This window comes from Maylandia zebra, linkage group LG3 (genome assembly GCF_041146795.1).
Source record: "Maylandia zebra isolate NMK-2024a linkage group LG3, Mzebra_GT3a, whole genome shotgun sequence".
Taxonomy (NCBI): domain Eukaryota; kingdom Metazoa; phylum Chordata; class Actinopteri; order Cichliformes; family Cichlidae; genus Maylandia; species Maylandia zebra.
Genome location: NC_135169.1, coordinates 11,688,099 through 11,704,622, shown reverse-complemented (window position 1 = coordinate 11,704,622; position 16,524 = coordinate 11,688,099). Strand labels below are relative to the sequence as shown.

Sequence of the window (16,524 nt, the reverse complement as noted above, 5' to 3'; positions counted from 1 at the left end):
TAAAGCCAGGTGGAAAAGGTTCGGATAAGATGTCTTCCTATTCCCTCAGTACGTTAAAGCATCCTCTGATCTTGGAATTTTTCTCCCCGACACTCTCCACATTACTAAGGGGTTGGCAGTCCTTTATAATAAAATTCAGGACTGTCTGGTCCAGAGCAGTCTTCCTAGATGCTTGATTTAAAAATAATAAAACACATATTAATAAAAAAAATGATGATAAAGCTGTTCAGTGTCTATATAGGCCGACCTGTGTTCATTCTCGGTGTGTTTGTCTTATTTTCATGTTTGGCTCTGTAATGCCTAAACACTGAAGAGGTGCTTTTGTTTGTGTAAGAAAGCTCCGCAGAACAGATGCGACATTTAACCTGCATAAAATGAAATAAATAATTTACACTTCAAGTCACATTGCTGTTTTTCCTATTCTGATAGATTACACTGAAACAAAGACAGACAAACTATTACCTTATTTGCAGTTAAAAGATCAAAATGAACCCACACAGCAGAAACATTTCTTTTTCTTTCGGGCTCCATTTTTTTATGGAGAGATGTGTATTTTTTATTTTTTTTTTATCTTTACCAGAGTAATTTTGTGGGGTTTTTTGGTCGCGACTCATTCCGTTGGCAGATGTGGATGCGGTACCTTTTAAACACAGTTTGGCGCGTTGGCAATGATCGATACAGCGGCTGTATCAATCACGTGACTTTTTCTTAAAGCGACACACGCACCGATACAGGCATCGCTCTGTGAGCTTGATACATGCGTCAGTGCGTCAGTGTTGCAGGACCCATCACTACTACTAACTAACCTTATGAATAAAATAAAGTTCACTATCAGTAACATCATAGCACCTGCCCGTCATGCTAGCTAGCACGCAGTACGAGTTATTGTAACTGACGGTAAAAAGTCAGCATAACGAAAATAAACTCCACCTAAACTTGGTTTATAGCTGACCCAGATAGACTGCAGGTCATAACTTATTACCTGAAGCTCAGTTCACCTGACACTCGGCCGCCTAGGGTCTCTGCCCCTCCGCCTCCCCTTTCCCTCATCCACCTGCTGACCTCCAACACCTAATTTTACTGAATCTGTGAAAGCTTCACCGTAGCCACTACCAAACAATTGAATTATTTTTACACATCTGCCAGCATCTGTCCAATCCGCCACCTTTCACTGTTTACACCGTTATGGAAAAAAAAGACAACAACAAAAAAACATCGGCCCATAAAAACGAAAAACTATCATCGGCCCACCGGGCATTTGTGTAAGTTCTGTGCAGCCACGGGCCAGCTGCAGATGCCTGTCTGCTATGTGGGGCCAGGCAGGACAGATAAGGGAAAGGGAGAAGGAGAAAGTGCACCAAGATCATATTATTGGAGACTTTATTTGAATCAGTGAAAATCAGAAAACCATATTTCAATAGTTACAGTGCACTAACTGGCATCTTTTATTTCTTTTGGAGTGTGGGAGAGGTTTATCATTCTTGTACCCAGACTATTTGTCCTTATCAGAGTTTATAAAGTAATTGTACTACTATTAAATAGTACTATTTTAATAGTACTATATTAAAATAGAACTATTAATAGTAGTGTTTTATTATTTTTAACTACTATCAAAAACGTTTTTAAAATAATTGTTTGGGAAAAGGAAGATAAACCACTTTGCATTGAACACTTATGGTCGGCCATCAGTGGCAAAATTCCCACATTGAAACTGACTGGAAGTTATTTACGTTGATTTAATGTTTCCATTTTAAATAATTCATAGACGCGCAACAACTGCTAAATAACATTTTACATTGAAAATTCATGATAACACTCACCAGACTCCAACAGAAATAAAGGTTGTTGTTTAGTGCACTGAAACTATTAAAATATTAATGAAAAGGGAAACAGATATGATGAGAAATTTAAAGCTGTTATATCCGATATTTCTCTTTCAATAAATAATAAATCAGAGCGAGTTTGATTTTGTAACATAGTCCAATATGTCACATGCAGAGTAATTAGTCATTTCTACTAAAAGTGAATATTTAAAGTGTGATCAGTGCTGTAAGAAATTTCTTCCTGAGACAAGTGACAATCTATTCTACTTTTTCCTGTAAATTACTTGCAGATCAACCCAGGGCCACACTGACAGCAGGAACAACAATCATAACAGTAGGGGGCAGTGTGACACTGACCTGCTCTGTGCAGAGCTCTGATGGATGGAAATATGAGTGGTTCAGACGAACCCAAACAACCTATGAAGGTAAAATCAGAGGTCAACAAAACAGAGATATCAGAGTATCTGAAGGAGGAATCTACCGCTGCAGAGGAACAAGAGGAAACCCAGTTTACTACACTGATATAAGTCATGATGTCACCATTGAGAAAACCAGTGAGTTCAGTCATTTAGTTTGAAATACACATTCACTCATGATTATCAAACATACAATGTAAAGTTTTCTGTGTTGATTTCATGTTTCTATTTGTATCTCAACTGTTAATATGTGTAAACAGTTTCCAATAAAGTTGTTGTAAAACAACAACCCAACTGGCCTCAGATATTCAGAGGTGAGACGATCACTCTGACATGTGAGGTGCAGGAAGGAGGTGAAACCACTGAGTGGTGGTATGAATGGAGAGGACCCAGGACACCCACACAGTGGACACACAATAATGATGTGACATTCAGAGTTTCTGAGTCCAGCAGTGGAGACTACATGTGTAAGAGTCGACGCAGAGATGACTCATATTCTTCAACAGAGTGGAGTGAAGCCTTCACATTGTCAGTATCAAGTAAGTCATGTTTGTTGTGTGATCTCCATTTGACAAATGTCATCATGGTCAGCACAGGATGAATTCAATGGTCTACAAAGCATGTTACATTGTTAGTCAGACAAAGAGCTGCAGCTGATAGTAGCCTCATTGTAGACAGTTTGTCACCACTTTGTGTCATGAACTTTCAACTGGTATAGAGACACCAATGCTGACCTGCTGCTCCATCACCTGAGGACAATAATAACATAAATAAACAGGATGAAAATATAGTATAGTATCTGCACGTTATGTACAACTGGCAGATAGAGGAAGTGGCTGACATCCAGAAATCCTACCAGTGGCTGGACAAAGTTGGACTGAAAGACAGCACAGAGGCACTAATCATGGCAGCACAGGAACAAACTCTGAACACAAAATCCATAGAGGCTGGGCTCTACCACATCAGGCAAGACCCCAGGGGCAGGCTATGTAAAGATGCTCCTGAGACAATCCAGCACATAACAGCGAGGTGCAAGATGTTAGCAGGCAGGGCACACATGAAATGCTATAACCAAGTGGCCGGCATAGTATATAGAAACATCTGCGCCAAGTATGGCCTGGAAGCCCTGAGGTCAAAATGGGAAACCACCAATGTTCCCTCTAAGCTGCACGCGTGCACAATTGCGCACTGCTGGCCCGGTCTCTGCACACAGAAAAGCTGCGTTGCACACAAAAAAAAATCGAATCTAAATTGTAATTAAAATAAATACGTTAACAATTCATTCTCTTTTGCAGTGTGAGTCAGTAAGTGACCGGTGACTGGCTGCTCCAGTCAATGATGCGATTCACATTCGTATATACGCAGCTAATCAATGTCGCTGACAGGCTATGACAGCGTCTCTATGTGCCGATACCGGTGTTTTAGCTAGCAAAGCGGCGTGGCTGATGTGGAGTGAAGCCACGTTAATGACAACGTGTACAACCATTGGGGATGTGAGGAGGACAGACGGAACAATTGACCGTCAAAGTGTGGACTTTATACCAGTTTTTAAATTCTGTTAATAGGCCACGTAAAAGCAGAGTTATAATAAAAAATATATGCAATGTTCGTTTTTTTTCCTGAATACTATTGTTGTTTATATTTACTGCGGGAAGAAACGCTAAAAACAGAGTTTTATAAGGAAAACGCTCGAAAGCACTCTCCGCCTGTGAGCAAAAAATCCCCCTAAAAACCCCACCCTTTCCTATTGGTGGAAAAATGGACCATGTCGACCCATCAAAAAATGATACAGCAACATGGCATTTAATTGTGTAGGAAGTTGGTAATTTTTAGGAGTGACGGTGGTGTTTTGAGATGTGAGAGATTTGCGACGTTTAGTGTGTTTGGAGTCTAAAGTTAGTGTGTAGTGTAGTCAATAGTTTTGTTGTGTGTGTCAGAACAATGAGGCAACTGCTGAATGTTACAGGTGTTACAGGAGTGATACAGCTCCAGTTGTCAGGCCTGCAGGTATCAGGCTGTTGTTCTCCTTTATCTCATAGTGGACAGAAATTATTTTTGGAGTGGCACAAATAATTTGTGTGGCATCAAATTTGATGCAGAACACCTGATTCTTCTGTAAATTGTTTTAAATGTTTGTTTTAAAAACTACCTTGGCTGCATTTTTAGGTAAACAGCTGCAAAAAACTTTGGTGTTTGCAAAACTCAGTTACTTTTTTGAAGAAGTAACTATATAATTAATTGCCCAACATTGGTCATTATGTAATGTATTTTGCATACGGAGAGTTACAGGACTCTCTCCCAGACCACAGACTCATACTCATATTACAAGTCAGAGCTTTATAAAAAAAAGAAAAAGAAAGTTGTGTTTTCAAAATTGGTGTTCAAGTTATTTTTGGGCGAACCAAATTTTGGTGGACCAGGGTCTGCGTGCAGCCCGTGTCCATCAACGCATGGCGAATACACCCTTGACATCTTACCGGCACGCAGTACGTCCCTCCTGGACCAGGGGCGGGCGCTGGAGCGCCGGCAACACGGAACACCTGCCCAGACATTCTAAGCGCAGGTGCCCCAGCCACCCACACTTCCAGCAGTCCAGCCCCGGCGTCTGTGCGGCTCCCCGTGGCTCCGGGGCAACCTCGGTGGCCGCCGGGGTTCCGGCGGACAGCAGCGGCCGGAACGGGTTCCTGGGGCTCCGTTCCCATAGGGCCGCCGTCCCTCTGCTGTGACTACAGGCGCTCCGCCGCAGCTCCTCAGGGCTGGGTCCCGGGTTGGCCGCCAGATAATCGCCGCTGTCAGATCTGCCGGGCGGTGGCAGTGGACCCAATGAGCCATTGCCTCAGGCAGGCCCCCCACGAACTGCTTGAGGATGATCAGATTTAGCAGCCGAGCCTCCCCAGCCGAGGGGCCCGGTCGCAGCCACCTCGCTGCCGTATCCTCCAGCTGCCGAGCCCATCCAAATGGCCGCTCCCCTCCCGTCATCCTGCTGGCCCGGAATTGCTGACGGTAATCCTCCGGGGAGAGGCCCAGACAATCCAGCACCACCCAGCACACATCCTCAAACACCCCCTGTGAGCCGGGGGGCAAGCTCAGCGCCGCCGTCTGGGCCTCGCCCGACAGAAGCGGCAGCAGCCGGGCGGCCCGTTCCTCCTCCGGCCAGTGACAGACCACCGCCGTGGCCTGGAAAGCCTCGATGAACACCAGCGGGTCCTCCCCATCCCTCATCCGGTGCAACGTTACTGACAGTGGAGGGGGGCCGCAGTCCCCAGCAGCTGCCCCAGAGCCGTGGTCTGTTGCTCCGATTGCTGGTGAAGCAACGCCAGCTGGTGGTCCTGCGTGGCAGCCTGATGAGCCGCCATCGCCGCCATGTCCAACATCATCTGGCCCAAGATCTGCAGCGGTTCGGCGGGTGGCTGGGCGGACAGCGGAGCCGCCGGGAGAGCAGGCGGAGCGGGCTGGGGATTGGACATCGCGCCAGGGTTTTGGCACCAGTGTAACGTTTGTCCTGTAAAGCATCCACGGGACACAGGTGTGGGGACAGCAATACTGAAACTGTACTGAAACTATTAAAATATTAATGAAAAGGGAAACAGATATGATGAGAAATTTAAAGCTGTTATATCCGATATTTCTCTTTCAATAAATAATAAATCAGAGCGAGTTTGATTTTGTAACATAGTCCAATATGTCACATGCAGAGTAATTAGTCATTTCTACTAAAAGTGAATATTTAAAGTGTTATCAGTGCTGTAAGAAATTTCTTCCTGAGACAAGTGACAATCTATTCTACTTTTTCCTGTAAATTACTTGCAGATCAACCCAGGGCCACACTGACAGCAGGAACAACAATCATAACAGTAGGGGGCAGTGTGACACTGACCTGCTCTGTGCAGAGCTCTCATGGATGGAAATATGAGTGGTTCAGACGAACCCAAACAACCTATGAAGGTAAAATCAGAGATCAACAAAACAGAGATATCAGAGTATCTGAAGGAGGAATCTACCGCTGCAGAGGAACAAGAGGAAACCTAGTTTACTACACTTATATAAGTGATGATGTCACCATTGAGAAAACCAGTGAGTTCAGTAATTTAGTTTGAAATATACATTCATTATGATTATCAAACATACAATGTGAAGTTTTCTGTGTTGATTTCATGTTTCTGTTTGTATCTCAACTGTTAATATGTGTAAACAGTTTCCAATAAAGTTGTTGTAAAACAACAACCCAACTGGCCTCAGATATTCAGAGGTGAGACGATCACTCTGACATGTGAGGTGCAGGAAGGAGGTGAAACCACTGAGTGGTGGTATGAATGGAGAGGACCCAGCACACCCACACAGTGGACACACAATAATGATGTGACATTCAGAGTTTCTGAGTCCAGCAGTGGAGACTACATGTGTAAGAGTCGACGCAGAGATGACTCATATTCTTCAACTGAGTGGAGTGAAGCCTTCACATTGTCAGGATCAAGTAAGTCATGTTTGTTGTGTGATCTCCATTTGACAAATGTCATCATGGTCAGCACAGGATGAATTCAATGGTCTACAAAGCATGTTACATTGTTAGTCAGACAGAACTGTAGATTCAAACAATTGAAGATATGAAAGTTATGAAGCAAGGTATATGGAATTCAAAGAAAAAAATCATAAAAAACTCTAAATATGTTTTTGTGACACACGCTAGGCACAGATACACCCACACACAGGTCGTTGTCATCAGATCCCACATTTATTAAGAGTGTGCACTGAATTACAACAGAACACCGTCTGACAGCGGTCGGTTTCCCCAGCGTCTCTTGTCTCCACTCCTCTCCGCCTCACTATATAAAGGGAAGGAAAACCACCATCAGTCCAAAATCGCCATCAGCTGTTCTTACCAGCACCGCCCCGTTGAGCTCACTGCACCACTCCTCCCCTGCAGCCGCGCCCCGGACCACACCTCCGCCACAGTTTTATATTTTAGATTCCTCAAAGTAGCCACCCCTTGCTTTGTTTACAGTGCTCCAAACCCTTGGCCTTCTCTCAATGAGCTTCATGATGTTGTCACCTGAAATGGTTTTTACTTCACAGCTGTGCCTTGTCAGGGTTTATTTGTGGAATTTCTTGCCTTCTTAATGGGGTTGGGACCATCAGTTGTGCAGAAGTCAGGTTGGTACACAGCTGACAGGAGCCCGGAGTCCAGATAAATGCCACGCAGAGTTTCAGTAGCAGACACATCTCTATATCAACTGTTCAGAGGAGACTGCGCAAATCGGTCTTTCATGGTCAAATATCTGCTAAGAAACCACGACTAGGGAAAAGCAACAAGCAGAACAGATTTGTTTGGACAATGAAACTCAAGGAATGGACATTAGACCAGTGGGAATCTGTGCTTTGGTTTGATGAGTCAGAATTTGAGATGTTTGGTTCGACCTGTCGTGTCTTTGTGCGACTCAGGAAAGGTAAAAAGATGGTCTCTACATGCATGGTTCCCACCATGAAGCATAGAGGAGGAGGTGTGATAGTGTGGGGCTTTGTTGGTGACACTGTTGGGGATTTATTCAAAATTGAAGACACGCTGAACCAGCATGGTTATCACAGAGTTGTGCAGCAATGTGCTATCCCATCCGGCTTGTGTTTCTTGTGTTTGACAGAAATATACAGTAATGCGTTACTTGTAACGCGTTACTGTAATCGATTACTTCTTTCAAGTAACGAGTAAAGTAAGGGATTACTATTGCAAAAACGGTAATTAGATTACCGTTACTTTCCCGTAGGAACGCTGCGTTACTGCATTACTAAAACCGTGATTTTTTTGCGAGAATGTCTCACGACATTGACGTAAGCGAGTGCGACGTTCGTGACAACAGCTGTGTGCAGATCAACAATGGATCATATATCGAGTTCGGGAGAGAGTATGAGCGTGCAGTGGTTAAAGCGTGGAAGTACTGACCTTACTTTGAGTTTGATTCCATAAAAAGTGACAAAAACATTAGTGTCCATTGTGAGTGGGAAGAAAACTTCTTTTTATAGCGAAAAAAACCCCTTAACTTCCAAGCAAGCACCGAGTGCGCTACGATGTAATGGGAAATTCACAGAGAAACTTGCGGATTCTTCCACTGACCGCTGCGGCACACCTGCACCAGGGTAAACCTCCGCCTACCCCACTCCTGCTTTACAGGTGAAAATAGAGCAACAGGACCGCTAGTCTTTGATTTTATTTATTTTCTGCTGTGTTTTACTTGCATCTATTTGAAAGAGTGAGTGTTAACACACACAAAAAAATATTTTATGTGCTGCAATGTGCAGAAAATAGGTTTAAATATTAAACAAATTTCTTCCAGTCAGAGAATGGTGCATATAATTAAATTTTTGCTTGATGCATAAAGTTAAAAGATTAAAACTAATAAAACAAGTTTTAAAAAGGGACTTTTCCATTTGATTACATTTTGTATGATGGATTATGCAGAAAAAGTAGAATTGGGCTGAAAGATCTATCGCTTTTTCACCTCTTCAGGTTGTAAATCGTGTTTTTAAAAAGTAACTAAGTAAATAATTACTTTTGAAAATATGTAATAAGCAAAGTAACGGGATTACTTTTTTGGGGAAGTAATCAGTAATTAGTTACTGATTACTTTTTTCAAGTAACTTGACCAAAACTGGTGTTTGATTGTTTGATATTTCTCATCATCTCTGTGAACTCCTTCAAGACTGTTGGAAAACCATTTCAGGTGACAACATCATGAAGGTCATTGAGATAATGAGTGTGTAAAGCAGTAATTGAAGCGAGGGGTGGCTATGTCTTGTGAGAATCTACAGTGTAAATAGTCGTGAAAATAAAGAAAAAACCTTTAAATAAGAACATGTGTCCAACTTTTTGTCTGGTAGTATATGTGTGTGTATGTATGTATTGTCACGGTCCTGGGTCTCCTGACCCAGCGTTTTTAGTTCTTTGTGATGTTTGTATTATTGTACTTGTGTGAGTTATTCTATGGTTTCTAGTTTCGATCCCTTGCCCTTCATGTTTCTCTGTGTCCCCTCTGTTCTGTGTAAGTCTGTGTCTGCATGTTTGAGTTCCCCTCTGTGTCTTTCGGTTCTTAGAGTCCTCTGCCTTATGGTTTATGTCTCTGTGTTTCTTAGTCGCTGTCTCCACTGTGTCAAGTTCGCGTCTCTGTGTGATCCTTCCTGTTTTACTTTGAAGGTCCGTGTCTTATGTGAATGTGTCCTGCTTTGCTTGTCTCGTCAGTCCTGATTTCTCCCAGCTGTGCCCTCCTTCTGTGTCTCATTCCCCTCATTACTTCCCAGTGTATTTTAACCCTGTGTTTCTCTGAGTCAGTGTCGCGTTGTCCCTCATGCTGTGTGGATCTCCCTGTGTCTCTCTGTGAGTTCTTAGTTTGTTGTTTCCCCAGTTTAGTTTAGTTTGTATGTTTGTCTTACCAGCAAATAAAGCTGTGATTTTTGAGTTCATCCCCTGAGTCTGTGAGTCTTGCATTTTGGGTCCAACTCCTGTCTGCCGCACAGCGATTCATGACATGTATATGTCCTTTTCATAAGAGCAGATAAACCCACAGCCACAGTGGCACCAGAAAAGGCAGTCATATAGTCATACAGTCTCTCCTCACGGTCTCACTGTTTTTCTCCATCTGTTAAATGAACAGAAAATGATCTTTTTATTTTTGTGCAGGTCCATTCCTAACTATAAAACAACAAATTTACCATTATTATGAAATACATATCTTAATATTTCTCTGTTGATTTTGTTTCTATTTTATGAATATTTTTCTGTGAACAGTTCTCAGTAAGCCCACTGTGACCCTGCAGCCATCCTGGACTCAGATATACAGCGGTGAGACAGTCACTGTCAGATGTGAGATTCAGGGAGGTGAAGGAGCTCAGTGGACGTATGAATGGAGAGCAGCCAAGTTAAACACACCTCCAACATCCAATGAATACAGAATCATCAGAGCTACTGAGTCTGACAGTGGAGGATACAGCTGCCGGGGCAGGAGGGACTATTTCTTCTCAGAGTGGAGTGATATCATCACACTGACTGTATTGTGTAAGTTCGAGATGTTTCATCTATAATAGGTTAAAAAAAAAAAAAGGCTTATTCTATGATACAGCTTTCTAGCTATCTTAGTGCTGCTCAACTTTCAGATGGCAATAAAAGTAGTTTTTTTTTCTTTGTTGAATAATAGTATTCACAGTGAAAGATCCAGTACAGAACAATGTGTATCACAGCATCATCTTTCTTATCTGCCCTGTCAACATCTACTGTACAGATGGTGAACCTGTCTTAGCACATCCACTAAGAAAAAAATATGTATTTGTCTTAATTTATTATTTATTTCTTCTTCCTTTTATTCTTCTTCTCCTCCATTTCTATATTCACTGGTTTGTCTTCTGAGTATCTGAGAATTTTTCCTGTGGCTCCACATGTGGAGTTTTACCTATTCCAGCAACTTACTGTATTATGGTGTAGTTAGTTCAGTTTTTTTTAGTCTAAATTTATTTTTAAATGGATTGCTAGACACACTTTTTTTTAAATAGAAAATTTGGAAAAAGTCTAGCTGTGATTTAAAACTGTAAAATGGCCTAATTTTATTTAAAGATTTGGCTGGTGCTGATATGATTTATCATTTTTCTCCATTTACATTATTATTATTATTATTATTGACATTAACTCTTAGACGAAATCAAAGTACATAAAATGTATCCACTAAATGTATTTAGGATTAGAAAGTGTTCATTTCTCTGCAGTAGAACATCTGATTCTTCTAGAGTGTGATCAGTAAATTATGTCACACTTCAAGTATAACATTTACTATTATTATAACAAATATATTCCTAAAACAGTGAATTAAATATAAAAAATTCACATTGGAGGTCACACTGACTGATCTTTGTGAGTCATGATAGAATTACTTGTAATGAGACTTGAAATCCTTTAAGCCTTGCAATTTTCAACTCGAGTGGACAAAACAGTGTGCCACGGGAAGGTCTCTTCCTTCATGCAGAGAAGGAAGAGGATAACCCATTTTACCACACAGAGTACAACAGGGAATAAGTGAAGTTTTGATTTGGGGTTTAAAGAACAATGTAGAATAAATTCACGATCGTGCTGAATTCACGATTCAGCATTTAGATGAAGACACAACAGCATAATATTTCTTTAACCTGTTTGGCATTATTATTATGTGTGTGTGTGTGTATATATGTAAATATGTATATGTATATATATATATGTATATATATGTATGTATATATATATATATATATATATTAGGGGTGCAACGATACACAAAATTCACGGTTCGGTTCGATACTTTGGTGTCACGGTTCGATATTTTTTCGATACAAAAAAAATGTTCATGCCTTTTTAATTTGTCATTTATTAAAATTATAAATATATATTTTAACTCAAAAGTACAGTTTTTAAATTTAACCCTAATCCTTGTGCGTGTTTTTTATTTTGACAGCGAATGCGCACCTGCGGACCACTTATGTGCAGCCCTGGTTATTTACCTCGTCATATTGCAGCCACAGAAATTCTTTTGTCCATGAAACCATAAAGCTGCACTTTGTTTTTGCCTTATAGTCTGATTTGTCATTACTTTTCCGTTTTGTGGTAAGCTTTTCTTTGGCTGTCACTTCTTCACCCTGACCTGTCTTATTTGGCTCAGCAGAACTGAAATATATATCCTGCTGCTTTTACACACGCACTCACATAAGCTCAGCGATTCTCTGCGCGATCAACCTCTCACATGTTTAAGCTTGCTGCGGGAGATTTCACTTGTCATGTTTGCATAGTAAGCTAACGATTAATAAGACGATGTCAGAGGAATTGGTGCACAAATTATCATCACTCACAGATCAGTGCTGTCGCTCTCTATACACAGTTCGCGCGATTGCAAAGTGAAAGCAAAAAAACAAGCGCAAATTCAAACGCGATTTCAATATGTCACATATTGACAGTGGCTCACCGATGCCAATGACATAATTACCCAGCTACATTTCTGAAAGAATGCAAAAGCATTGACATATATTTTTCCTTCCTACAATAGCCCGACGGGCAGGGAAGAGATAGATTTTGGTAGCCCGACTGGAAAAATCGCTAGCCCCGGGACGTCGGGCTAGCGATATTGCGAGCCCTGTATCTGATTGAGGAATCACTCATCTTTGGAAAAGAGAGTTTATTACAGAGAAATGTCTCTTTCCAAAATAAAAGCTATACTATCCGCTTCTTCTGGGCTATATTCTCAGCAGCATATTAAACATATCAGGTCCCCATAAGGAGAATCATGTGCTAACAGCTGTCTAAATGACTCGGCTAAAGTTAGTAGCATGCTTGCTTGTTTTTGTCTGCTTCCACTTGTCTTTGCACTAGGATGATGTCGGCGTAAATGTGCAGTCATATTCGTTGTGTTCCCACTAGTGCTTTCAGGTTAATGTCGTTGAAATGACCTTAACGCCACAACACGGCAAATCTCCGTTAACGAGTTACCCCTGATCACCCCGTGCATGGGGCTAGACGGCCAACACGTTAACGAGCTAACTGCGCTAACACACTAGTTCCCACCCATGTAATTGATCATTGCGTGGCACATCCAACATACTGTTTTACTTTAGTCCATGACTCGCTTACCTTCAGGGTCATACGTCACATGAAAACCAAAATAATTCCAAACGCCAGATCTGAATGAGGGTGGGGGAGGTTCAATTTGCCATGTTGCAAGGAGAGCTTAACTTCTGTCTCGCTAGCTTGCCCTGCGCTCTTCCTTTTGACGATGCTGTCTGTGTTGAGCGCTCAGTGGATCTGCGCTCGACAGTGCAGCCTAGGCGGAGTAGTCGAACGCAGATTCACTGAACGCTCAACACAGACAGCATCGTCAGAAGGAAAGTTGATGAAATAAATTACAAATTTTGTATTGTTCGATACATATGCGTACCGAACCGAAAACACTGTATCGAACGGTTCAATATCGATACGAATATCGTTGCACCCCTAGTATATATATGTGTGTATGTATATATGGTGAAAAGTTGAATTTAGTCTTAAGAAATGCTACTAGACATGTTTTCTGAGAAAATTGTTTTTCAACAGATAAACCCTGTCCTGTCCTCACTGTGTCTCCATCATGGCTGAGTCCTGGAGCCTCAGTAACTCTGAACTGTGAGGTTGAACATCCGTCTGCAGGATGGAGCTTCTACTGGTATAAAGCTGTTCCTGATCTATCACAGAAATCCTCCAGTTATGAGCTGCTACCTGATGGCAATGGGACTGCAAACAACTCCTACATCATTCATGGACAGACACACACAGCAGGATATGTGTGCGGAGCTGGAAGAGGAGACCCAGAGTATCACACTGATCACAGTCAACCAAAATTTGTCTGGTCTGCAGGTCAGTTTGATTCTGTTTATCATCACAATAAACCAATTTTATGTCAACTCTTTTCACCAAATATCAGCTCATTAAAATTCAATAATGACAATTAAATGTCTGTGTATACTGAATATTTCCATTTTTATTTATGATCAAACTGATTTTGTTTCTTTTCATTATTTTTGCACTTGTATAATGTGATAATATGGAAACAACTATTTTTTTAATTAGTTTTTTCTTTGCAATGAGTATTTTTATTTTGGATATTTAAATTCATTTTATTTACATAGTCATTATTTCTTACATAGGATTTGGATAAACAAAGTACATTTTCATCACGATATTTTGAATCCTAACATCTGTGAGCTTTGTGTCTTCACTGCATGTTGTTTCCAGATGTTCATTCAGCAGCGTCTCTCACAGTGAGTCCTGACAGAGTGCAACACTTCACCTCTGACTCTGTCTCACTGACCTGTGAGGGAAAGTTCGCTGAGTGGAGAGTGAGAAAGTTCTCTGAGGACGGCCGACTCTCTGACTGTAGCAGAATGACTGGATCCACATGTGACATCAACCCATCAAAGTCAGATATTGCAGTGTACTGGTGTGAGTCTGGATCAGGAGAGTTCAGCAGTGCAGTCAACATCACTGTTCATGGTATGTTTTTACACACATTTCCTTAACTGCTTTTTTTTTTTCATTTCAACCATTTAGAAGACACATATTGTGAATATTTATCCAATTTTCCCTCTGAATGTAACAGAATTCTGCATGACAAAATGGCAGTTTTAGTTATATCTACAAAGTAATTTTATTGATTGAAACAAATTACATCCAAATTTTAGCCAGTGCCAGATTTTACATTTTCAAGATTTTTTCATCTTTTAACATACAATAATGTTTCATTCACCATTTTTACACAACTTTTCAGCCCTTTAGCATGTCATATAAAAACCCGAATTTAAATGGTTTAGTCTTACTTAATAATAAGGTTACATAATATATGTTTCACAGCATTTTTTGTAAGCAAAGACATGTTTCCTTAAAAAATCTGACTCTTTTTACCCTATAAACAAAAAAATGTGACCTTCCCAAAAACTGCTGTAAAAATATTGTACAGTAATATTTTTTTTCCACTTTAAATGACTCCGTCTTTTAAAATTACTTTAGCTTAAAATATACATTTAAAAAAATAATTGTAATTCTTTTTATTTAAACTCTAAAGTATGTTTATTTAGGTCCACTGTTTTTTTTTTTTTTTAATCAAAAAACAAAAAAAAACAAAAACAAAATAATTTCTATAAACTAAGGAGCTTGGAAAGAAAAGCTTCTAGACTTCTTTAAGTTGATTGAAGACTGTTAAGGGTTAAAATATTGAGGAGGGATACAGAAACAACACTGATCCAGGAGGGTTAGGTCAAACGAAGATTTTAATGAACACATGCGTGGAGAGATGAACACTGTTACACAATCAGCATCGATCTCTCTCTAACAATACACAAGCAATTGTTTTTATATCGTCAGGGAAATTTATGACGCCCCCTCATGCGTCATCACATGCATAAGTTTCAAAACCACAAATGTTCTGGTGACGACTTTTGACACAATAAAAAAGAACATCACCTCCGTCTCCGCGGCAGGTGCTTCCTGTCGCTGCCGGACGCCCACTTATCATCTGGAACATCAGGCACACATTCTGCAACAAACTGTTCTTTTGCAGGCACAATTTTGCAGTCACAAGCAAACTATAATTAAACTTTCACCTATAAATGAGTCCATCTACTGTGTGGGTGTGTGTGGCTCGACCTCACACGAACTTTGTCTTACAGTGGGGCAAAAAAGTATTTAGTCAGCCACCGATTGTGCAAGTTCCCCCACCTAAAATGATGACAGAGGTCAGTAATTTGCACCAGAGGTACACGTCAACTGTGAGAGACAGAATGTGAAAAAAAAAGTCCATGAATTCACATGGTAGGATTTGTAAAGAATTTATTCGTAAATCAGGGTGGCAAATAAGTATTTGATCAATAACAAAAATACAACTCAATACTTTGTAACATAACCTTTGTTGGCAATAACAGAGGTCAAACGTTTACTATAGGTCTTTACCAGGTTTGCACACACAGTAGCTGGTATTTTGGCCCATTCCTCCATGCAGATCTTCTCGAGAGAAGTGATGTTTTGGGGCTGTCGCCAAGCAACACGGACTTTCAACTCCCGCCACAGATTTTCTATGGGGTTGAGGTCTGGAGACTGGCTAGGCCAATCCAGGACTTTCAAATGCTTCTTACGGAGCCACTCCTTTGTTGCCCGGGCAGTGTGTTTTGGATCATTGTCATGTTGGAAGACCCAGCCGCGTTTCATCTTCAAAGTTCTCACTGATGGAAGGAGGTTTTGGCTCAAAATCTCACGATACATGGCCCCATTCATTCTGTCCTTAACACGGATCAGTCGTCCTGTCCCCTTGGCAGAAAAACAGCCCCATAGCATGATGTTTCCACCCCCATGCTTCACAGTAGGTATGGTGTTCTTGGGATGCAACTCAGTATTCTTCTTCCTCCAAACACGACGAGTTGAGTTTATACCAAAAAGTTCTACTTTGGTTTCATCTGACCACATGACATTCTCCCAATCCTCTGCTGTATCATCCATGTGCTCTCTGGCAAACTTCAGACGGGCCTGGACATGCACTGGCTTCAGCAGCGGAACACGTCTGGCACTGCGGGATTTGATTCCCTGCCGTTGTAGTGTGTTACTGATGGTGACCTTTGTTACTTTGGTCCCAGCTCTCTGCAGGTCATTCACCAGGTCCCCCCGTGTGGTTCTGGGATCTTTGCTCACCGTTCTCATGATCATTTTGACCCCACGGGATGAGATCTTGCGTGGAGCCCCAGATCGTGGGAGATTATCAGTGGTCTTG

The 16,524-nt window shown here is 41.2% G+C and overlaps 1 protein-coding gene across 1 annotated transcript in view; it reads left to right on the top strand.

The window, feature by feature from the left end:
- Positions 1–16,524, top strand: part of LOC112431599 (Fc receptor-like protein 5) — a 40,089-nt gene that overhangs the window by 6,680 nt on the left and 16,885 nt on the right. Inside the window, exons 3-9 of the mRNA XM_076879540.1 lie at positions 2,114–2,377; positions 2,500–2,778; positions 6,050–6,313; positions 6,435–6,713; positions 10,014–10,280; positions 13,326–13,625; positions 14,004–14,261. Of these exons, the coding sequence (XP_076735655.1) occupies positions 2,703–2,778; positions 6,050–6,313; positions 6,435–6,713; positions 10,014–10,280; positions 13,326–13,625; positions 14,004–14,261 (1,444 nt within the window). The 5' untranslated portion in view covers positions 2,114–2,377; positions 2,500–2,702. The remainder of the gene's footprint in view (positions 1–2,113; positions 2,378–2,499; positions 2,779–6,049; positions 6,314–6,434; positions 6,714–10,013; positions 10,281–13,325; positions 13,626–14,003; positions 14,262–16,524) is intronic.